General features: G+C 43.7%; 1 protein-coding gene across 1 annotated transcript in view; it reads left to right on the top strand.

Moving 5' to 3' along the window:
- Hydin (HYDIN, axonemal central pair apparatus protein) overlaps nt 1–23,242 on the top strand; it is a 332,133-nt gene that overhangs the window by 253,712 nt on the left and 55,179 nt on the right. The window contains exons 46-57 of the mRNA XM_005345678.3: nt 143–760; nt 2,490–2,711; nt 7,395–7,603; nt 7,798–7,980; nt 8,892–9,011; nt 9,372–9,531; nt 9,632–9,804; nt 15,683–15,881; nt 18,059–18,158; nt 19,922–20,021; nt 21,142–21,310; nt 22,072–22,307. Of these exons, the coding sequence (XP_005345735.1) occupies nt 143–760; nt 2,490–2,711; nt 7,395–7,603; nt 7,798–7,980; nt 8,892–9,011; nt 9,372–9,531; nt 9,632–9,804; nt 15,683–15,881; nt 18,059–18,158; nt 19,922–20,021; nt 21,142–21,310; nt 22,072–22,307 (2,489 nt within the window). The remainder of the gene's footprint in view (nt 1–142; nt 761–2,489; nt 2,712–7,394; nt 7,604–7,797; nt 7,981–8,891; nt 9,012–9,371; nt 9,532–9,631; nt 9,805–15,682; nt 15,882–18,058; nt 18,159–19,921; nt 20,022–21,141; nt 21,311–22,071; nt 22,308–23,242) is intronic.

Genomic DNA, 23,242 nt, shown 5'->3' with positions numbered 1-23,242 from the left:
GCTTCCCAAACTTCCCAGACCTAGGGAAGTACCTGAATCATAGGCCACCTGGTAAAACAAGATGTCCCTCGCTGTCCAGCATGCAATTTTGTGTGTCTTTAATAAGCTGTTTGATGTATAATTCATATGTTTTGCCTTCTAGGTTCCCACCACTACTGCCAAGTTAGAAATAAAGATGGAAACAATAGAAAGGAAAATTTCTGTCAGAGACCAGCCAACAAATGAAGACCCCTCTAAGAGAAAGAAACCCACAACAGACAATGCATTTGGATTTCCTATTGCCCAGGATCAAGAGGACAGTGAAGGAGACTTCCCAAAAGATGCTGATAAGACACTGGCCCAAAGGTTTAAAGTCTACGACTTCTGTCTGAAGGATGTTCAAAACATCCTCACATACTGGGACCGCAAGCAAGGGGTCCAGATGCCTCACGCAGGCATGGAAGAGGTGCCCCATGAACCTGACGATCAGCGCCAGGCTCCTTCAGGTGGCGGCGGGCGCAGGGGCCGTAAGGATAGGGAGAGGGAGCGCTTGGAGAAGGAGAGGGCAGAGAAGGAGCGCCTGGAGAGGGAGAAGGCTGAGAGAGAGCGCCTGGAGAAGCTGCGGGCAATGGAGGAGCTGAGCGACGAGGGGGAAGGGGAAGAGGAACACGAGGGGAAGAAGGATGTGGGGGTGCCCTTTATCAACATCCACACTCCGGACTTTGAAGGCATAAGTTGGAAGCATGCCCTGGAGAGTGAGAAGCTTCCCAAAGGAGATCAGGTACAAAGACTTCTGTGGGATAAAACAAAATGAGGCATAGGGACTGTTTCTTTGTGTTGAAAGTCAGTATCCCCTTTGATGAATCTCTGATGCCTCCTTGTATATACAACAATAATGCCTAAAGGGACCCTTCTACTCCATCTATCTGGCCTCATTAAAAGCCATCTGTACTGTTGATCTTTAATACTGACAACTCTAGTACCCAGAGAACTAGAGAGGTGTTTGGGGGTCAATCAAGAGACTTGTCTATTCCAAAATGTCTTTCCCACATACTTCCCATTAGGATGGGAATCAGTCTATTAGGTAGCCTTTCACCGCTACCAACAGAAGTATTGGGCCTTAAAAAGCAATGTCAACTGGTGGTTTTAGGTGGAGGAGGATATATATCTGTCTGGGAACTATTTCTGTAAAAGATCAGAAAGTAAAATTCTAGGCTAAAGATCATACAGTCTTCCAACAACTTCTCAATTCAGCCTTCAGAGGGTGAAGGCAACCACCGACAATACAGTGGGCATGGCCACGTTCCAATAACTTTTATTTACAAAAGCAAACAGCAGGCCAAAATTGTCAGCGAGCGGGCAGAGCCACAGTTTGCTGACCTCTGGTTCATCAGAAACCAGGTAGACTCTTTAGAAAGACAGAATATAGCCCTAGAGGGATGAATGGCAGGTCACAGTTGGAGGAGGGGAAAAGCAGTTCTTCACAGAGGCAAATTTATGCCATTGTCCTTACTACCATTCTTGCCACAGTGGGTCCAGGGCAGGCTGAAGAGCACACGACACTTCTTCTACTCAACTCACAGTTTTGTTTCAGGAGTGAACACGCCAGAAACTCTTTCCTTTTTGCCAAGAACATCTTGTATAGTTTTCGTGCCCTCCATATTTGAATCCATAGGTTGGTTAGGCTGTTAATTTAGTAACTTACAGCTTTCTCTGTGGATATTGTAAATCCTAGGAAGTAACTCCAGTTTTGTGTTAGGATGCTCTGTGGTCCATGGGATGGGATGCAGATTACATGGAGGTCTTGACTTGGTAGGCCTACCAGGCTGCTTAGTCCACAGAATAGACTGTATATGCCCTATACTGTTGCAATGACAATCTCAACATTGAGTACTTATTCTAAGGACTTCTGCATGCTGGGAAGGAACTTGCTGCCCACTTTCCAGGCCCTTGCTTTAGAGGTGACTCATGTATGATCCAGAGTACAGTGAGAGAAAACCCGGAACCTTTACTATTTGATAGGTTTCTCTCTTTGCTGTATATAACCTGCCCCCAATCCAACTTCTGTTTATCTTTGGAAAGAAAAACATTTAAAGCAAAATGAACATCAAGTATGAGAATGAATGAACCAGATCTATGCTACAGACACCTGAATGCTAAGAGCTGATCTGTTTAAATTAAACAGCCCTATGGAGGGTTAGGACATCTACTGTATCAACCTAGTTCCTGCCCTAATGGAGTTTATAGTTCTATAAAAGACAGACAAACTGTCACAATAAAGTGTGACAAAGGCCATGAGAAATACAGAGCATAAACATCCCACAGCAAGAGCGTCTAGGGAGGTCTGAAAAGCCTGGTGCAGCCAATTCGGAGGCCCATCCTTCCCTTGGAGTCTCTCAGAGGACTGAGGGCAGGGAAGGTTGCATGGGCCACCACCCTTGTTCATTCTGACAGGGTGTGGCATTGTCACACAGTCTTCACAGGTAATTAACGCAAACCTTTTCCTTTAGATCCTGGACCTCCTAGGCCTGGGGTCCTCCGGACCACCCATTCCAGCTCCTGCCTTGTTCTCCATCATCTCTTACCCAGTGAAGCGGCAGTCTTTGGTTGCCACTGAGATCCTGAAGCACTTTGTGTTTGTGATTCCACCAAACGATGACCTGACCCTGCTGGACGAGAAAAAAGAATTAGAAGGAGACTCTGATCTCTTCCTCAACACCATGGTAGCCAAGGTAAGGAATCTGCGACTGGTCTTGCACTTGGCAGGGTTCACAGGATGGGGAGGAAGGCCACCCCACATGGCAGGGGTCTGAATCTGGTATGAGACTTGTTTCTCTGGGCCTCCTGCCTGAGGAGCCTCCACGAACTCCCATCACCGTGTGTGTGTGTGTGTGTGTGTGTGTGTGTGTGTGTGTGTGTGTGTGTCGTCTACCCAGGAGGAGGCTGAGAATGACTGCTGCTCCTCTTTTCCAGTCCCCAGGAGACTTCAGGAAATACATCACATTACTCTGGAACTCATATGCAAGAAAAAATGGGAAAAAATAGTTTTTTAATTATTAGTGTGGTTTTTTTTCATACCAAGTGATGGGGACATGAATTTCTGGACAGTTGGATTGTGTGCACTGACCATACTCCCCATGATCCTCCTGTCCTCTCCCACCAACTCCCTTCCTCTTCCCAAATAGTGCTCCTTCTATTTTCATGTCGTGTGTGTGTGTGTGTGTATACACATATATATAAAATCTAGGTTCTACACATGCGAGAAAGCACAAGGTATTTGTTCTTCTGGTTCTGGCTTTTTCACAAAATAATCTCCAATTCCATTTATTTTCCTGAAAATGATATAATAATTTCACTCTTTTTTATAGCTGAATAAAACTCCAGTGTGTGTGTGTGTGTGTGTGTGTGTGTGTGTGTGTGTGTGTGTGTGTTATTTCTTTTTCCATTCATCTCTTACTAAACACCTAGGCTGACTACCTAACTTGGCTCTTGTGAACAGTGCCACAATCAACATGGATGAGCAAGTGTATCTGTAGTATGTTAACATGGGTTCCTTTGAGTGTATTCCCAGGAGTGGAATAGCTGGATCACGTGTTCTCTAGTCTTTTCTTTGTTTGCTGAGGAGCCATCATACTGGTTTCCTTAGTTTACATTTCTGCCAGCAGTGTGTAAGGAGCCTCAGTGTAGTCTTGATTTGCATTTCCCTCATGCTGAGGGTCTGGGGGGGTTTGTTTGTTTTTCTTTTTCTTTTTTCAAGTGTCGATCATTTGTACTTCGTCTTTTAAGAAGTAACTTTCATTTCATGTGCCGGTTTATTGATTGACGTTTGAAGGAGGTATTTAGTTTCTGGGTTTTTCATCTATTCTAGATATTACTCCACTGGCAGATAGATAGCTGGCAGAGATTCTCTCGTGTTCTGTGAGTCTGTCTTCACTCTACCAATGGCCTCCAGAGCTATCCAGAAGCTTCTGGCTTCAGGTGATCCCGTTTGTTCATTCTTGAGATGACTTCCTGAGCCTTTGGAGCCCCTCTCAGCCCCTGCCTTTGCCTGTATCTCAAAGTGTTCTGCCTGTCTTTTCCTCTCTATGTTTCAAAGTTTTAAATCTTACACTAAGGTTTTTGATACATTTTGAATTGCTTTTTGATGAAAAAGATGGGTGTGGGTGTAGGTAGTCTCATCCTTTACACATGGGTACCCAATTTTTCTAGCACCGTCCCGTGAAGATACTGCCTCTTCTCAATAGATGTTTTAGCATGCATTATATAGTTAACAAAATGAGGTGACTTGTTTCTTGGTCGTCTATCCCCTTCTGCCAGTCCGGGTGCTTTGTTACCGTGCTCTCTCGTGTAGCATGAGCTCAGGTGGGGCGATACCACAGCATTGCTCTTTTCCTCAGGATTGCTTTGGAGATCCAGGATCTTTGTGCCTCCATGTGAAACTTGGGATGATTTTTCTGTCATGAGGCTGTTGTCATCAGAATTTTGAGAGTAACTGCATTAAGTCTGTGGATGGCTCTTGGAACTGTGGCCATTTTCACAATATTAGTTCTGCCAGGCTGTGATCCCGAGAAGTCTTCCTGTATTCTAGTGTCTTCTTCAGTTTCTTTCTTCAACTGAAACTAGCTTATAATGTTGATGTGTGTGTATCAGTGGGTGTGAATGTGTGCATAATGCGTGTGTGTTAGTGGTGTGAGTGTGGGTATAATGTGTGTAAGTATCAGCAGGTGTAATGTGTATATAATGTATGTGTGTCAGTGGGTGTGAGTGTGTGTGTATGATGTGTATGTATCAGTGGGTGTGAGTGTGGGTAGAATGTGTATGTATCAGTGGGTGTGAAGGTAATATGTGTGTGTCAGTGAATGTAGTATGGATATAGGCTAGGAAGTCAGAAAGAATACAATACCACTAGAGGGACAAAAAAGGTATTGAGGAAGGGTGACATGACACATGAAGCAGAAAAAGAGGTTATGGGGAGGGGACCTAGTGTACAGGGGCTGTCGGGGATGAGAAAGAAGAGGAGGAAGAAGAATCAGCAGAAACAGATGTCATTCGAAAAGCCATAATGAAACACAATACTGTGGATGTTAATCTTGAAAAACTGGCTCTTTTCAAAGGGTACATAGATTTGTTCTAAAACTAAGGTAATTCACAGTACAAGAATACAAAGGTATGGGTTAAGGAAACACACACCACCAGGGAAAAGTTAGATTATTAAAGAAATTACCATGGGAAGATTGGATATTATGCATGAAGTCACTTCTTAATCTCCTTGCCTAACAATATGTGAAAATAAACTTTAGTTGAACTAATTTTTTTTAAATTAATAAAATGAAATCATGTAAAACTAGAAGAAATTATGCATACAATTCATGAAAGATATGGCAGAAAGAAATAGATTTGAGCAATAATATGTAGATTATATGCATATTAAAATTATATCCATGGCCTTTTATCCCAAGGGCAGAATGGTGACCCAACATTTAGCCCCTTTGTAAATGCTAGCTCCAACAAGCCACACACTGCCCAGCAGGAAACGAAACCACCTGTAGGCCCCTTCTGCCTCACGATGAGGCTCTAGTGCATGTCCAGTACCAGGTAGAAAATGAGGGCGTGGCATTGGTGGGTGTGCCTCAGCGGAGCAGAGTGCCCAGGGGTGACTCTGCAAAGACAAGGTAGAGAGGGAGAGGGAGCACCGTCGGAAGTGGCTACTGCTCCGACCCCTCCTTCTGAAAACCAACCCTGTCAAAGAAACAGCTAAGCAATCTTCCACCTGTCATTTGAGGAGGAGCTCTAGCTGTTTTGCAATTGACAAGGAAAACTTTATTCTTAGACCAGAAAAATAATAGCTGAAAATATAAAATTTTGATAGAATTCGAGCATCATACTTGGACACACTTGATTAAAATTTACTACAGAAATATAGTAAAGAAATGCAATGTAATATTTATAATATATGACCACTTGGGAACTGTCTTAATTGCTTTTCTGTTCCTGTGAGGAGACACCATGACCAAGGCAGCTTGTAAAAGGAAGCATTTAATGGGGGGCTTTCTTGACTTTTCAGAGGGTGAGTGTAGGACCGTCATGGCTGGGTGCATAGCCACAGGCAGGCAGGCATGGCTCTGGAGCAGTAGCTAAGTACTTACAGCTTATCTGCCAGTTAAAGACAGGGAGAGAAAGATTGGGCCTTTGAACTTCAAAGCCCTCCCATTGACACACCTCCTCCAACAAGGTCATACCTCCTCCAACAAGGTCACACCTCCTCCAACAAGGTCACACCTCCTAATCCTTCCCAAAACTGTTCCCCCAGCTGGGGACCAAGCTCTCAAATATATAGGGCTATGGGGCCATTCTCCTTCAGCCCACCACAGAAACACATAGCTATAAAAATGCATGCCTAAGACACGCAGGGAAGTATGTATGTGTATTGTGTGCACTGTGCGTTACAGGAGTATCGTTCACACCCTTGGCTCTGGCTAACTCCATTGTGGCAGTACAGTCCTTGTTCTGAGGAGTCATGAGCGGAAGTACTTAGAAGCAGAGCATCAGGTTGATGGGCTCTAGAACCATTGGTGAGACAAGTCTCAGGGCATATGTGGGGGAATTTTCTAGATTAGGTTAATTGGGATGGAAAGACCGACCCTAAATGTGGGTGATGCTGTTCTGGTAAATCCTGAGCTGAAGGAAAAAGAGAAAGGCAACTGGCCATGAGCATTGTCTCCCTGCTGCCTGGCTGAGAGGGCTGCGTGGCCAGCTCCCTGGCACTCCTGCCTCCGTGACACCCCACCTTGATAGACTCAAAGTGGGAGACCAAATAACCCTCCCTTAAGTTGCCTTTGCCGGGCTTTTCATCATAGCAACACATAAAGGTTAAGATGACAAATAAATTAAAAATAAAAGAAAAAAATAGAATCAAGAAGCATGAGAAATGCTTATTAAACGTTACCAATTAGATACAAGTGTTGATTTGTACTCCATCCCAAAATAGTAAGAGATTCTTTTAAATCCTTTTTAAGCCCTAAGAACAAAGAGAAGAAGAAAAGAAATGGTGGGGAGTAGAATATGCCAATAAAATATTAACCATCATGTGGCAGGTGGCCGGAGAAACTGGCCCAGGCGATGCCAAGGAAGTTGAATGCCCAGCTGGCTATGATGGGACCCTGCCAGGAGCTGAAATTTATCCCATATGCTCCATGTCAGCTTCAAGATTGCTCTAGGGTTTCTACTTCCTCCTCAGGGGACAGAGTACTCAGAGAAACAGTGGCCTTGTCACTAACCCACGAAGCTGGCACTACTCTTTCCTTGAGGCCAGCAGCACCTGCTGCTCACCGCCCAGACTGCAGACATGCTGTAGGCACCTCTGTCTTTGCTGTGTGCCAGGGGTATTTAAGCCTTTGTGCTCCTTTTGAATTAAGGCCCAAGAGGAACCAACCTCTCCGTCTAAGGGGAGCAAGCAGAAAACGAAAGAAAAATCCGAACAAGCTCGTGAAACTCAGAAGGAAAAACGTCGGATGAACTACAGCAGAAAAGGCCTCTCCGGGGGACCGCCGGGGACTATCGCCCCAATGTCTGACATAGACCAAAACAGCTTCGATGGGGAGCACTCCCAGGAAAAGTTCGTCAGGTAGGCCTTGCAGCAACCAGGGAGAGAGAGGGTGCACAGCCATTACAGCACCAGAGAGGGGCGGGGCTGCCCTGCTTAAGGCCTCCCAGCCTGCCATGCCTAACCCCAGTGGCACAGTCCCTGTCCCAGCCGCTTCCCCTGTCCTCCCTCAGCCAGAAGCATGGTTACTTTAAAAGCCTGTGTGGTTGTTTCAGGCTGAATCACTTCCGGTGGATTGTGCCCCCCAACGGGGAGGTGACCTTGAGAGTGCATTTCTCCTCTGTTGACCTTGGCAACTATGACCAAACGTTTAATTTCGAGCTCCTTGGGACCCGCCGCCAGTACCAGCTCTACTGCCGTGGAGTCTGTACCTACCCAGACATTTGCAAAGATCCAAAGTAAGTGGATTTAATTTTCAAAGAAAAGGTCAAAAACTATGTTTTTGAGTCCCCTCATCCCAAGGCACCTTGAGCAAGGTACATATTAATAATACATGGGGACCAGCGAGAATGCTCAATGTAAAATATGCTTGCTGCCCAGCATGCGTGCATGCACACATACACACACATGCACACTAAATATAACAATAATAATAACAACAACAATACCGTTGAACTGGGAACACATCCCAGACCCTCTTGTACCAGGCTTCAGTGAATCAGACCTTGAAACAAGAGCACCAGAGATGACGTCATACTACAGGGTACCCCCCACTGAGACAAATTAAACACTATGTTAAGAGAGAAAAAATGTCTTCTGGCAAGTGAGTCTGCATGTTAGCTATTAAGCTGATTAAAACCACTTTGACTTTTACTCTAAGATTTGTCCTCCTGTGAAATGAACATGAGCATGAAGCTCAGTGGGTGGCTTTTCTCTGACCTGCTCAACATCACTGTGCAGTTTAGGTCTCAAATACAGGCACCTGGGTGAGCAAACTAGCAAGGTGACTCCCAGCCGAAGGAGGGACCTTCTGTAGCTTGTCCCTTTCCATAATGCTCACCAAGGACCCCTGTTTTACCAAGGAACTCGGAAGCTGATTGATATCCACTGGATGAACTATTGAATAGGTTTCCATTATGATTATTGTGGAATCTGATTGTTAGGAGTAGACTATCCAGCCCGGCTCTAGGAGGCTTTGTCTCAAGCTCCAACCATATCATCCCCTCTTAGAAAGCAGGAGTTAAGCTTCCCCAGAGATGCTCGGGTTAACTGTCTTCAAACCCCTGGACCCTTTGTAGCATACATCAGGTGGCAGCACTGAACTTCCGTTTGTGTGTGGTCATTTTGCCTCTTCCTCCTCTGTGTTCAGGGTTGTGTTCCCTCAGAGGAAGAAAGACATGAAGTTAAATGAAGTCATCTTTAAGAAGTATATAACGAGTATGGAGAAATTTTACTTTGGGCCACTGCTTTGTGGAAAGTCAAGAGACAAGTAAGTGTTAGGTTATTTCAAAGTCAATTTCAGACTTCTGGGTTGGGTTCACAAACACTGCGATTACAGTTCTTATGTAAGCATGGCTTTTATTGACACTGCCCTCATTTCATCCTGAACTCCTAATCAGGAGAATTGGATTCTTATGTCCCTAAGCAACACTGTCACCCCATTCTTAAAGATAAGAAGACCGAGGCTTAGGGGAATCACGTCACAGTACAGTATTCTCCGAGGCAAGTGAACAACTCCAGATGTCATGACCTTCGCCACCTGGCACTGCCTCCGCACAGTCATAGACTCCTCCTACACATAAATCCTTACTCAGTCACCACAGCCTCATCCATTGCCATTCACTTCCAGGTATAAGTCATCATTGTTCCCCGGCAACATGGAGTCCCTGACGATCCTGAACAATTCTCCAATGGTGGTGGAGGCATACTTCTGCTTTCAGAATGATGTGAAAGCGAGCACCTACTTTCTAGAGCCCGTCAACATGACTCTGAAACCCAATGAAAAGCAGGTATCATCCAAGGGGGAAGTCCATAGGCTGAGGCTTTCTTGGGAAAGTCAAGACCTGACATCCTCAGTGTAAATGGACTTTGTTTCAATTCTTTCCACAGATATTAAATGTGTGGGCCTACCCTACGGCAATTGGTATCTTCGAAGACAGCATTGTCTGCTCCATCAAGGAGAACCCAGAGCCAGCCATCTTTAAGTTAAACTGCCAAGGAATTCGCCCAGAAATTGAGGTGGAGCCCAGGCAATTACATTTTGAACGGCTTTTGCTTCACAGGTAAGAGTTCTGGGTGACTCGGGGAGAGGAAGGAAACCTCAAGAACATTTAGCTCTAGGGTAACCAACTCATCTTGAGTTACTCTGGACTTTTTGGGTTTGTTTGTGTGTATGTCACTAGGAATTGAACTCCAGCTCAGCCTTGTATGTACCAGACAAATGACTCTGGCCCTGAGCTCCTTCACACATGTCCCCAGCCCATACTTGATCTTTTAATTAAAGCAAGAAAAGAAAAATCAAACATTCTCTCTTTTTCCATATATTTGAATTTTTCATATGCTTCCTTTTTGTGGCTCTGAATTTCTGTCTGATGTCATTTTCCTTCACAATTCCTTCAGAAGTATGTTCCAGGCAGAAATGGCAGCTGTCACCAAAGTAAGAGTAATGCCCCACTGCTCAAGGCTGGGTCACCAAATCAGACTTCCCCAGATGAGCAGCATCTATCTGGACTAGTATACTGGATAGTCTTTGTCAACCTGGTACAAGCTAGGGCCATTTGGAAAGAGGGAACCTCAGTTGAGAAAATGCCCACATTTCACCAACCTATAGACAAGTCTGTGGGGCACTTTCTTGATTGATGATTGATGGGGGAGGTCCCAACCCACTGTGGGCAGCGCCACCTGGGCAGATGGTCTTGGATTCTGAAAAAAAAAAAAGTCTGAGCAATGCATGAGGAGCAAACCAGTAAACCACATTCCTCTGTGGTCTCGGCTTCAGTTCTTTCCTCCAGGTGCCTGCCCTGACTAATCTCAAAGATAGATGATGACCTAGGAGAGGTACAAGATGAAACAAACCCCGCCCTTTCTCGGTTGCTTTTGTTCACAGTATTTATCACAGAAAGAGAAAGCAAACTAGAACAGCCAATTATTTCAAAGATGAAAGCAACAAAACACAGAGAAAGAAAGATGACTGGGGCGTCTTTCGTGATTCCCCGCTTCCTGACCACAGCAGTCTTACACTTTCTGGCCCAAATTAATAACTCAGGCCCAGGTGGGAAGTAGTGCCACAGGCCTTTAACCCCAGTTCTCAGAAGGCAGAGGCAGACAGATCTCTGAGCTCAGAGAGAGTTCGAGGACAGTCAGGGCTACACAGAGAAACCCTCTCTTGGATAAAAACAAAAACAAATCCACCTCAAACTCTAAGAAAGTGTTTTTGATAACTTCAGTCAGCAGGAAAAAAAAATGGTTTGGAAGCATATATAATTTCACATGGCAAGTGCTCGCCTACCTCCAGGGAATCCATTGCCATATATTCAGAGTCTGTTTATTTATATAAATGCTCCTAACATTCCAAACACAAGGACCGTTTTCTTAGGAATATCCTTAGTCTGTTTATCACCAGATCTGACTGACGTCAGGTTTACAAGATTAGACCAAGTCACCTGCCCTTATTCGTTCCTCAGAATCATCTCCCAGAATTGGTAGAAAAGTGGATCACAAGACAGATCCAGGATCCTTAACTCATTCTTCATAGTAGCAAGACTAAAATACACTAGAAGAAATGATACAGCGTATTGGAGAATTGATTTGATTAAATCAAAACATTCAAAATCAACACAATAATGTACAGGATCCAGACTCCCTGTATATTTCCCATCTTTTTTTTTTTTGATGATTTCTCTTTATTCTCTCATGCTGAATTTCAATCCCCTTTGTTCTTTTTTTTTTATTTTTTTTTATTTTTTTTTCCCTTTGTTCTTCACAGCTATAAATACCCCCAAAGAATCTTACAGGCAACATAGGAGTTACATTTGAAGGTCAAAACAACTTTGAGATATCATCTTACACCTGTCAGAATGGCTAAAATCAAAAACACCAATGATAGCCTTTGCTGAGAGGTTGTGGAGGAAGGGGTACCCTCATCCATTGCTGGTGGGAATGCAAACTTGTGCAACCACTTTGGAAATCAGTGTGGCGGTTTCTCAGGAAATTCGAGATCAACCTACCCCAGGACCCAGCAATATCACTCTTGGGAATATACCCAAGAGATGCCCTATCATATTACAAGGGCATTTGTTCAACTATGTTCATAGCAGCATTATTTGTAATAGCCAGAACCTGGAAACAACCTAGATGTCCTTCAATGGAAGAATGGATGAAGAAAGTATGGAATATATACACATTAGAGTACTACTCAGCGGTAAAAAAAACAATGACATCTTGAATTTTGCATGCAAATGGATGGAAATATATTTCCCATCTTTACATGGCTATTTTCTTTTATTTTTATTGTCTCTTTAAAGATTTTGTTTTACTTTTTAAGCTATATATTTACTTCTATAACTGTCTGTGCCCATTTGTCCTCTTTTTTAAGCCTATGTACATTGTAAAACACACTGGAACCTATTTAGAGTTTTTTATCTGGACCTCTTTTACTGCCTGCCTTTTTTGTCTGTATGAACAAAGCCTCAATCTGCCACACAGCACAGTGCACAGCTTGGAGACACATCTGTGTCTCACCATGGCCCACATGAGAGACACAACTAGGAAGCTGGTTTTGGCTCTGCTTATGTGTTCTAGAACCTTCATTTATTTTTTAAGTTCCTCAGACCCTATGGAAATTTGGTACACCATTTGTAAACAGAAGCTTTTTCTGTCCCTCCCAGTCCTGAGGCCCTTTTAAAATAATCACTCAGAGGCTTAATATTAATTACAAACTGTTTGGCCTAATAGCTCAGGCTTATTCTTAATTAGTTCTTGCAACTAAATTATATTCTGCCAAAGCAGCTTATTTATTAATCAATGTTAATAAAACGTATTCACAGCATGCAAAGAGACATCCCACATCAAGTAATCCCTCCCCATGCTCCTTCCTCTCATATGTGAATGCTTGCTTTAACTATTTAGGTATGTGTTTAATTGGAGAACCCATTAAAATCAGGAAACTAGTAAGGGGTCAGAGGGAAAGCTTCAAAGTTACTTTGAATAAATATTTGTCAGTCTTGTTAATCTTTTCAATTATGTCACCAAACTAATCTGTGGCATTAGATCTAGCAATATGACTTTTGTGAAGTTGGGTGTGCCTATGTTTGGTGCATATATGTTCAGAATTGTAATATCCCCTTGGTGGATTTTACCTTCAATGAGTATGAAGTGATATTCCTGTCTTTGGTTTGAAGTCTATTTTGTCAGATAACAGACGAGTTATGCCTACTTGTTTCTTAGTTCCATTTTCTTGGAATACATTTTCCCATTCTTTAACCCTAAGGTGGTATCTATTTTTGATTTTGAGTTGTGTTTCTTGGAAGTAGCAAAAGATGAATACTGCTTTCAAATCTAATCTGCTAGTCTGTATCTTTTTATTGAGAAATTAAGACCCCTAATATTAAGAGTTATTATTTAACCATGTGTATTGATTTCTCGGTTTTTAAAATTTTGTTTCCTTAGAATTCTTTTGATTAGCAGTTTGGCATTGCTTATTTATTCCATGTGATGTCTTGAGTGTGCTCATCCTTCTCTTCAGACTAAAATCTTCCTTCCAGTATCCTCTGTAGAGTTGTTTGAGTGCCTACCAACTATAAAATGAATATTGATTTTAAGCGCACATAAAACATACAGTGCAAAGCCATGAAACAAGGCTCATTAAATTTCAACTTAATGAAATTATCTTCAGTATATTTCCTAACCTTGGCATAATTAAATTGTAGACAGATTTCTTATTGTTGAAGAAAAGGAGATTTAAATGGCTCAACAGATGAAGGCACTTACCACCAATCCTAACAATCTGAGTTTGACCCCAAGGTCCCACAGAGTAGAAAGAACAGATTCCCATAAGTTGTCCTCTGACCACCACAAGTGCACAATTGCATGTATGCACACACACACACACACACACACACACACACACACACAGAGACACCTTTTTAAGTGTATCTTATTGTTAAATTGGAATTAAAGATCTCAATATAGACTCCTGGTTTTAATATACAGATATGCATAGAAACATACACATATTTTCTAGCTCTGTCACCAAGAAGGCCTGAAAACAGGCTTACACCAGTAGCAATGAGGACCCCATCATCATCTTGGTATCTAAACATTATTCTCCAGGCAATGGCGAGGATCCTTGGTGAAAGGACTTTTCTGGTACTGATGCAGAGGAGAGCTGGGACCTTTCTGTTGTGCCACGAAGCACTTAGATTATGAACACGTAACAGGAAGAACCAACTCAAAGGGCCTCCTACCATCTAAATCTGAGACAATTTGAAAGTCAAAATAAAACAATGCTATAATTATAATATAATGACCTACAACAATGCTTCTCAACTTTCTTAATGTGGTGACCCTTTAATACAGTTCTTCATATTGTGGTGACCCCAACCATAAAATTATTTTCATTCCTACTTCATAATTAATTTTACTACTGTTATGGATTGTAATGTAAATAAATATCTGTATTTTCTGGTGCTCTTAGATGAGTGACCCTGTGAAAGGATTGTTTGACCCCAAAAGGGGTCACAACCCACGGGTTTAGAGCCACTGATCTATGACATATTGAATGAGAACCCATAACTCTATTAGCATATGTATAGGAATAAACACATGAGAGAATGAAGTTCTGTTCCTGACAGCAGAATGCCAGCTAAGTATAGAAAGATTGATGGTATTAGAAAGAGACTGATGGGTGCTAACACTAGCCTGTGACTGTTTGCTTCAGAATAGGGCATCTATCCAGGTGTGCTGAAACAGCCTGGAGTCCTGGTGATTAATAGGTGGGGGCAAAGGGATCAGGAGTCCAAGGTCATCCTCTAACTAAATAGTGGATTCAAGGGTAGCCTAGGAAAATATAAAACCCTGTATCAATAAAATGAAATAAACAGGACATATTCTCAAAGTATCTCCCTGGAAAGTACTTAATTAATTAAAAAGGTGGGGGGGATTGCATCCACAGTGAAGTGATCAGGTGAGCCTTACCTAAACAAGGCATCAAACACAGCATCACTAGGATCAGAAAAAGTAGCACTAAAGGGATCTCCTGCCCCAATGCACTGAAATGGACACAGCTTGCAACTTAGGTCTTTTCCCGCCAAAAGATCTAAGTATAAAAAAAGCATCAGACCACCCGATGTAAGCAAGAGTCAACAGATTAACTGACCTGTGCTCTTCAAAACATCAAACCCAAGAAAACTAAAGAAAGGTAAGAGACATTAAAGAAGCCTGACAATTATATAAAATACATGATTATAGGTTGATTCCTTGACTGGGAAAAATAAAAAGGGGTTGGAATAGCAATAGAAAAAAAGATAAAAGTTGAACTTGAACTATGATAGTGAAAGCCCTTGATTTATTAAATTTATTCATTCTTAGAAAATGTGTACCCAGTGATTTGAAGATTACCTGCAGTTTCATTTCAAATGGTTCTGAAAATTGATAGAGAAGAGAGAATATGTGGCTACAAGGAAGGCGAGATCAACTGGATGAAGAGGGATTCTTGCGATTTTTCTTTAAGTTTTAAATGGTGTTAATCTGAGATCATTTGAAATAGCTTTTTCATGAAAAAATTAAAATTATGTAAATCTGCCCATCCCTCATGATCTAAGCAGCTTAAATTTTTTTTAAAAAAGGCAAGATGAGTTAAAGAAGATTTACACAATCACCCTCAAAAGTGAAACTGTTGGGGTCAAGAGTGGTGGTACACACCTGTAACCCCAGCAAAAGAGGCAGAGGCAAGAGGATCTCTGTGAGTTCAAGACCAGCCTGGTGTGCATAGTGAGTCCCAGCCAGGGCTGGCTGCATAATGAGACCCAGTCTCAAAAATCTAAAATAAAAGTTATTGATTCTTCTCCCTATTATATAATTTTAGTGGAGAAAAACAGAGAGAGATAAATTGACATTTGAAAAATTATTTGAACTTGATCAAATCTCTTTTGGTTTCTGCAGAAAAGAATCCAGGACAGTAGTTTTCCGCAATGTCACACCCCTATCTGTGGCCTGGCGGATCTCCAGCCTGGAGCACCTTGGCGATGATTTCACTGTGTCTGTGCTGCAGGCCAGCATCCCACCCAAGGGAGAGTTTGGGCTGCAGGTGCACTTCCAGCCCACCAAACCTGTCAACATTAAGAAGGCCATTCGGGTTGAGGTGAGAAGTGGCATCTCCACAGACTTGAATATCAAATATGCATGCATGGGCATGTGTGTGCACACGCGCACACCACAAATACACACACACACACACACACACACACACACACACACACACACAAGTTCTTATTAAATACTCCCACTGACCTCAGTCTATGGTATCTTGCTCTGCACATAGCAAGCTCAATAAAGGCAGTATCACTCAGAACTGATTTCTTACTTCCAAAAAACAGAATACTCAACAGAATGTGAAATGAATGAATGAATGATGCTACGCTATCTAAGTAAACATTACTTTCCTTACTTCATAGCCCAAACCTGGTCATCCATCCTGTTTGCTTTCGTTACCTTCCCCTTCACCTGTTGCTCCCCGCTGGTACCTGACAGCCATCTTAATGCCCTACTCGTGCTGATGGGGTTCATTTCAATCCAGTCCTCCCAACAATCCTCACCTCTTCTGTCTCCGAGGGTATCTCCTTCCCACCGCCATCTTGGTCTGCACTGCTGATGCCACCCTCAGTCAGGCCACCTGGACTTGGGCCTTTCCTGTATTCCCACAAGTGTCCACAGGGATCTTTGCAAGCAGATGGGCTTGCTCACACTTCTCGGGGCATTGTGCTCTCCTCTCTCAGCAGCGAGGATCATGCCTTGGGTCTCTGCTGCATCTCACTCCACCCTCACCTTTAATCATTGACTCCCAGCATGTGGTGTAAGCTCTTTCCTGCTTGAAGCCCCTGACACCGCTACACCCCTGCTGGGGATTTTTCTCTAGGACTTATGGGGAGCATTGGTACCTGCTTGAAGATCTGGAGACATCGCTGCCTCAAGTGGGCTTAACTTATGTCCCATTTAGGGAATCAGCTGTGTGTGTAACCATTCAGTGCCTTCCATCCTTCAGAGCCCCATCCCTTTCTCATGTCAATCCGCTTGCTGACTTTGGTATGTGAGCTCTGTCATGCAAGATCTCCCCTGATTTGTGCATCATCTTGTTTAGTCTCCTAGGACCACTGTGACAAACCACCACAAACTAGATGACTCAAAACAACAGACCCTCCTCCTCCCAGTCCTGAAGACTAACTAGCAGGACTACATTCCCTCTGAGGGCTCCAGGGGAGAACCCTCGCTTGTCCCTTCTGGTTTCGGGGGCCTACGAGTGTATGCCTTGGCTTGTGCCTGTGTCCCTCCAGCCTTTGTCTCCATCATCAAAAGACATCCTCCTGTCTGTCTCCTATATTCTTAGAGGGACACAGGAAGTCCACTGTACTCATGAGTTCTCCTCCCACAGGTACAACCATATTGGCAAATGTGTGTCAAAAGAAAAGATAGAAATTGTGAATTGATACTTGAGTTGGGAGCTGAAGAGATGTTTGGTGGTTAGGAACACATGCTGCTCTTACAGAAAAACTGAGTTCTGTCCCCAGCACTCATTTTGGGTGGTTCACAATAGCCTGTAACTCCCACTCCAGAGTCCAACACCCTCTTTTGGCCTCGGTGAACATCTGTACCCACATGAGCATACCCACACACATACACATAGCTTTAAAAATAAACTTTTTAATCTTAAATTTAGTGACAATTACAAATCTCTCCTTGCACCCAAAGCACGTAGAATGCAAACTGGTGGATTTGCTTTTCAACTGGAGTGTTCAGCAAGATGGCAGAGTGTTGGATCACCCCAGAAGCTCTTGCCCTGACTAAGAGGCCCTTTACCACCTCCTGGTTAGTGTCCAAGGTCGACAGTCAACTAGATAGAATTAGATTGCTCTGCCATTTGGCACCAACTCAGTGGCTCCTGGGGGCAGGGAGGACGGATCCCCAACAGTGACAAGAACAGAATCAGTGAGCTACTAAAGGCCACAGATCTGAAGGTGGCCATGATCACACAGCTAAAACACTGTGAATTTCCAAAACGGAAACATTAAGTATGTGTTCTGCATGAAGAATCTAGTCACTTTTCTACAGATTGAGTCACAAAGAACAGAAGAGTCACATTTTTTTTAAGTGAGCAGAGAAAGATGACTTAAAATGTAAGGTTAGAAAATCTGACTTTGAAGTTCTCAGAACTTAGATTTCCTACCATGTCTGCTGCCGAGTTCCCTCTACATGCTACATGTTTCAGACTCCAGACACTTCGTGAGTCTCAGCTTTCACTGAAGAATTCTTTTTCCCTGGCAGGTTTTGGATGCAGACAATCTTGTCGGTGTTGTTCAGATTGAAAACATCTTGGTCTTTGCAGAATCCTATGATATTGCTTTGGACATCACCTTCCCCAAAGGTTTGCTGAGCCCTTAAAAGGGGGCTGTTTATACGTTGCCTCTGCCTGTGTAGAGAGTCCCAGGTGGAGAGACCCCAGTGTGTTGTTAGTAGGGTGGTGGGGTTGATGGGGGAGGGAACAATTATGTAATAGTCGTGTAAGCCTAAAGTGATGTTGGCAATGTCACTGCAAATGACAGTATCCTTGGTGGAGGATAGCGAGGGACTGCCGTCGGTATCAAACCTTCAGGGCTCTTCTCTGAGAAGCTGACAGTAAAAGCTTCTCCTCCTGCCTGCATTTTTTATTCTGTCACTACTGTAGCAAATTGCCACAGACCTCCTGACCTAAAACAATCTACACTAATTACTAATGAAACCAAGGCAGGAGGTTCTTGAGTTCAAGGCCAGCCTAGGTTATCTAATGAGAAACAAAATGTCTCCAAAAAAGAAAAGAAAAAAGAAAAGGAAAGGAAAAAACCCACAGTGTATTATAGTCTTGAGGTCAGTTAAAAGCAGGTCTCACTGGGTCTCACTAGGTGAATATCAAGGTGATGACGGATACAGCTTTGCAGCCTCGAGAGGCTGCGCACATCCCTTGGTTTATGTCCCCTTTCTGAATCTAGAAAGCCAGCAATATCCGACCAGGCCCTTCTTTCTCATGCTGCCCTCTCCCTGGTTCTTTCACTTCTGCTGTCCCCCTCTACTTTTACAGGGATCCTCGTGGTTACACTGGGCCATCAGGATAATCCCTGTCAGTCTCCACATTTAATGGCAGCCAATCACCAGCCTCAAGTCCACCTGCTGCATCAAGTCCCCTTCATTGTGTATTCACAGGTCCCAGGGATTAGAATAGGTGTCCAGTGACATGCTGCCTGAATGCTTTCCTAGTGCCTGGGTTGTGTATCTCCCCTGAGCATCTGATTCTCCATGACACCCCCTCTTGCTGATGGGTCTCTTCCTCAGCGAGATTATTAGAGCTCCATGTTCGTCAGGTGCCATTGTCTTAACCTACAGAGATCTTTACTGTCCATAACTCCAGGCACAGGGGTTCCAATGCCCTTTTCTGGCCTCTGATGGGTCCACCTGTATCTAGTGCTCAGGTACATGTGAAATAAAGTTAAGAACACACACTACACTGGGCATTATGGTACACATCTTTAATCCCAGTACTCAAGAGGCAAAGGCAGGAAGATCTCTGTGAGTTCGAGGCCAGCCTGGTCTACAAAGTTCCAGGACACTCGGAGCTACAGAGAGAAACCCTGTCAAAATAAGAATAGTAGCAATAACAACAACAACAACAACAACAATAATAATAATAATAACAACATACTCTGCTCTTCCAAAGGACCCAAGCTTGATTCCCAGTACCACATCAGGCAGCCTACAACTGTCTGTCGTTTCAACTCCAGAAAGACCCCACCCACATCTCTGGCCTCTGCACTCACTTACATATACCCACACACAGATACACATACATTCACATATTAAAAATAATAATAATAGATAGATAAAGTTTCAAGATAATTTAGCTAATGAAAGTCAGGAAAGGCCAGTGGCTCCTCAGGACGGAATCTCTAGGGAGGTGTATGGATGCTCTAAGAGGTTTTTATTTATCTGCCAAGACTTAGTGTTACAAAGGGTGTTCCCAGCCACAGAATTTTCAAAAAAGAAGGTCTCTAAAATCATTTTTAACCGTGGAATGATTGTCCATGTAAACTTGAGAAGGAAACCCCTGCTCTGGCTCCCTTGCCCACTCACCCCTACCTCATGTCCTGGCCTCTGTAGGAGCTGAAGGAGGTCTGGATTTTGGGACTCTGAAGGTCATGGAGGAAGTCAAGCAGCCCCTTCAACTGAAGAACCGTGGGAAATACGAGATCGTGTACAGGTAACCTGAATCCCGTGGAGCATGTGCAACCGTCCACATCCACTCTTGACAAAAAGAGTATGTCTGGGAACTTTTTTAATAAAGAAATCAGAAGTGGTGCTGGAAAGATGGCTCAGTGGTTAAAAGCATTGGCTGCTCTTCGAGAGGACCCAGTTCAATTCCCAGCAACAACATGGCAGCTCACAACTGTCTGTAACTCTAAATGCAGGGAATCTGATATCCTCCCAGAAACATACATGCAAGCAAAAAATAAAAATCAATGATAAATCTTTTTAAAAAGAAAGGAAGGAAGGAAGGAAGGAAGGAAGGAAGGAAGGAAGGAAGGAAGGGGAAAGGAAGGGAGGGAGGGAGGGACGGAGGGAGGGATGGAGGGAGGAAGGAAGAGAAAGAAATAGAAGCCAAAAGCTGGCTCAGTGAGTAAAGTGCCTGCCCTGGTGTGAGGACCTGAGTTCAAATCCCCTGTACCCACTTTAAAAATCCAGGCATCTGTAGGCCTAGCATAGGAGGGAACTCTCCAGCCACCCAGTCTAGCTAACTTGGTGAGTGGTGAGTTCACTAGGAAACCCTGTCCTATAAGGTGGAAAGCAATCAAGGAACACATCTAATATTGCCTTCTAGCCTCCACACATACATGCCTATCTGCATGCACACATCCAGATATGCACGTGTCACAAGCACAGTGTACACATACCAAAAAAGCTAAACAAATAAAAAACCAGGGGCTAGGAGTGCAACTCCGTTGGTAAAGTGCTTGGGTAGCCTGCACAAGGCCTTGAGGTTGATCTCCAACAGTGTGGAAACAGGTGTAATAGCACAGACATCAGCAGGTAGAAGCAGAAGAGGGCCAAGGTCATTGAAAAAATAAAAAGGTGGATTCCAGCTCAGATATGACCCCTGATGTTTGTCCTCCACACCTATACACATATAAATATATGTACCCTCACATACAAGAACATACACATGTATTCATATACACATACAAAAGCATAGTGGATTTTGCTTGGCATGATAGCTACAAAGGTCTAGAGACAAGCAGGGCCTCAACAGATCAGTCTGTCCGCTCTGGCTTCATGGGATCCCTAGATAGTGGTTTAATGAACTCTTTACTCTTGTCTTCCAGCTTCTCTGTGGACTCCTTAGGGGTTTTGCCAACAAATTTAAATTCCATGATCTCAGTCCAACCCAAAAGGGGTTCGCTGACCTCAGCAGATAAGCCCACAACTGTCCAGGTGTTCTTTCGTGCCAAAAAGGAAGTGAAAATTGAGTACCAACCTGTTCTACGCTGCCAGGTGAGAGAGCACACAGAAACAGGCTGACTCGCTGTCAGGACTGTCGGCATCCCAATGAAAAGAAGGGGTGAAGGGCGGATAGCCTGGGTGGCAACCAAAGACGCTACACCAGAGGGCAGTCCCAACTAACAGGCACAGGTAGGTCAGGACAGCAGCCTGAAGTCACCAGGAATATATATAATGTATGAAATACATTTATTAATATTACCTATTTTATATTTAAAATGTGTTTTTTATATATGGGAGCCAAACAAGCCCCCACCCCTAACTGAGGACCTATTGACGGTTGATGGCTGCTCGGGGAAGGGAAGTCAGTTGTCTTTAAGGTCTGAGTCCTAGTGGCTGGCCATGCTCCGCGGATAGCCCACTCCCATGTGCTTGTGAGCAGCACTAACAGAATCAAAGAGTTCTTTAAGATGGAGAGAATATGAAGTTGGGGAGTGGATATGAGGGGGTCTAGGAGAAGTTGGAGGGGGATGTGGTAGATGAATGCGGTTGAAATAAATTGTGGGCATGTAGGACATTCTCAAAAAACAGTTTTAAAAGCTTTTTAAAATTCCATGATGTTCTAAAGTAAGCTTATAATCTTATGTTAGGGAAAATTCATAACTCTCCTTGGCTGAATGTGGCCCATGGACATACCAAAGGTCAGACACACCTCAGGGAGGGCATCAGTCGTGAAAGCAGGCAAGGGGATGCTAATGGGAATTCTATTGCTGTATCACTGACTAACATCTTCCCTAACCTTCTTCCCACTATAGATCATTGACCCCAGTCTCCCAGAAGGTGAAATTATTGCCAGCATCCCCATTAAGTTTTCTGTGAATGCAGTGTACTCCAAATTCACCATCACCCCCTCCTCTATCATCAACTTTGGGGCTTTGATCTGCGGGACCAGGAAAAGCACCACCTTCACCATAGAAAACCAAGGCATAACCGACTTCAAATATGCCCTCTACAGGCTGACAGGGGAGAGTCCGATCCATCAAAAGAAGGGGTAAGACAAGTTATTGGCTTGGTGCTTTATCCGCTACAAAGAGCTGTGACATACTTTATGTAACTCAATCTACCCATCCCCTTGCGTGAATGAAGACGCTCAGGTTTAGAACTGTCTCAAGAAAAATTATGTGGGAAATCACCGGTAGGAGTTGGTTCTGAACCACATTTTCTGGTCAGATTTCATGCATTTTCTGGCTGCCATCACAAAAAGGATAAGTTTTAGATGAGCAATGCCAACTCTTTGGGGTAGGTGTGATGGTGCATCCCTGTATCCCAGCACTCAGAAAGTGGAGGCAGAAGGATGCATAGTTCTGCATCATCCTTGACTTCCTAGCAAGTTCTAGGCCAGCCTGAGCTACCTGAGACTCTTTCTCATGGATGGGGCAAAGTCTTCCATGGGAAGATACAGGATTTTATGTGTTGTCCTGGTGTTTCTGGTGTGCTAAAATACTTGTAAGCCATTGCCCTCTCTGCCATCCTGCAGGGCATTGACGGATGATTACAGACAGAAAATTACACCAAAAGAAGGCTTAACTATGCCTTCACTATGGGGAGGTGGCAATGGGTACCCTGGAAATGTAGGCAAGAGAAAGCAGAATGGTGCCTTCACCCAGCAAGTGCCATTCCTGCCTTTGCCCTCTGACAACAGCTGGTTGCCACAGCTGCCTCACTAGTTCCAGCGGCAACACTCTGTTCTTCAACGTGTGTCTCTCGTCAGGAGAGCAGAAAACGACAGCTCTTGGGGGCACTTGGCTCCAACTGCTTCGTTGTTTTCCTCAGAAGCAAATTTTGAAGGTAGCTTTGACCAGTTCCCACGCTGCATGGTGACAGTTCCCACGCTGCATGGTGACCAGTTCCTACACTGCATCGTGACCAGTTCCCATGCTGCATGGTGACCAGTTCCTACACTGCATCATGACCAATTCCCATGCT

This window comes from Microtus ochrogaster, chromosome 4, assembly GCF_000317375.1.
Source record: "Microtus ochrogaster isolate Prairie Vole_2 chromosome 4, MicOch1.0, whole genome shotgun sequence".
NCBI lineage: Eukaryota > Metazoa > Chordata > Mammalia > Rodentia > Cricetidae > Microtus > Microtus ochrogaster.
Note: the sequence above shows the minus strand (reverse complement) of the source record. Positions and strands in the feature narration are given on the sequence as shown.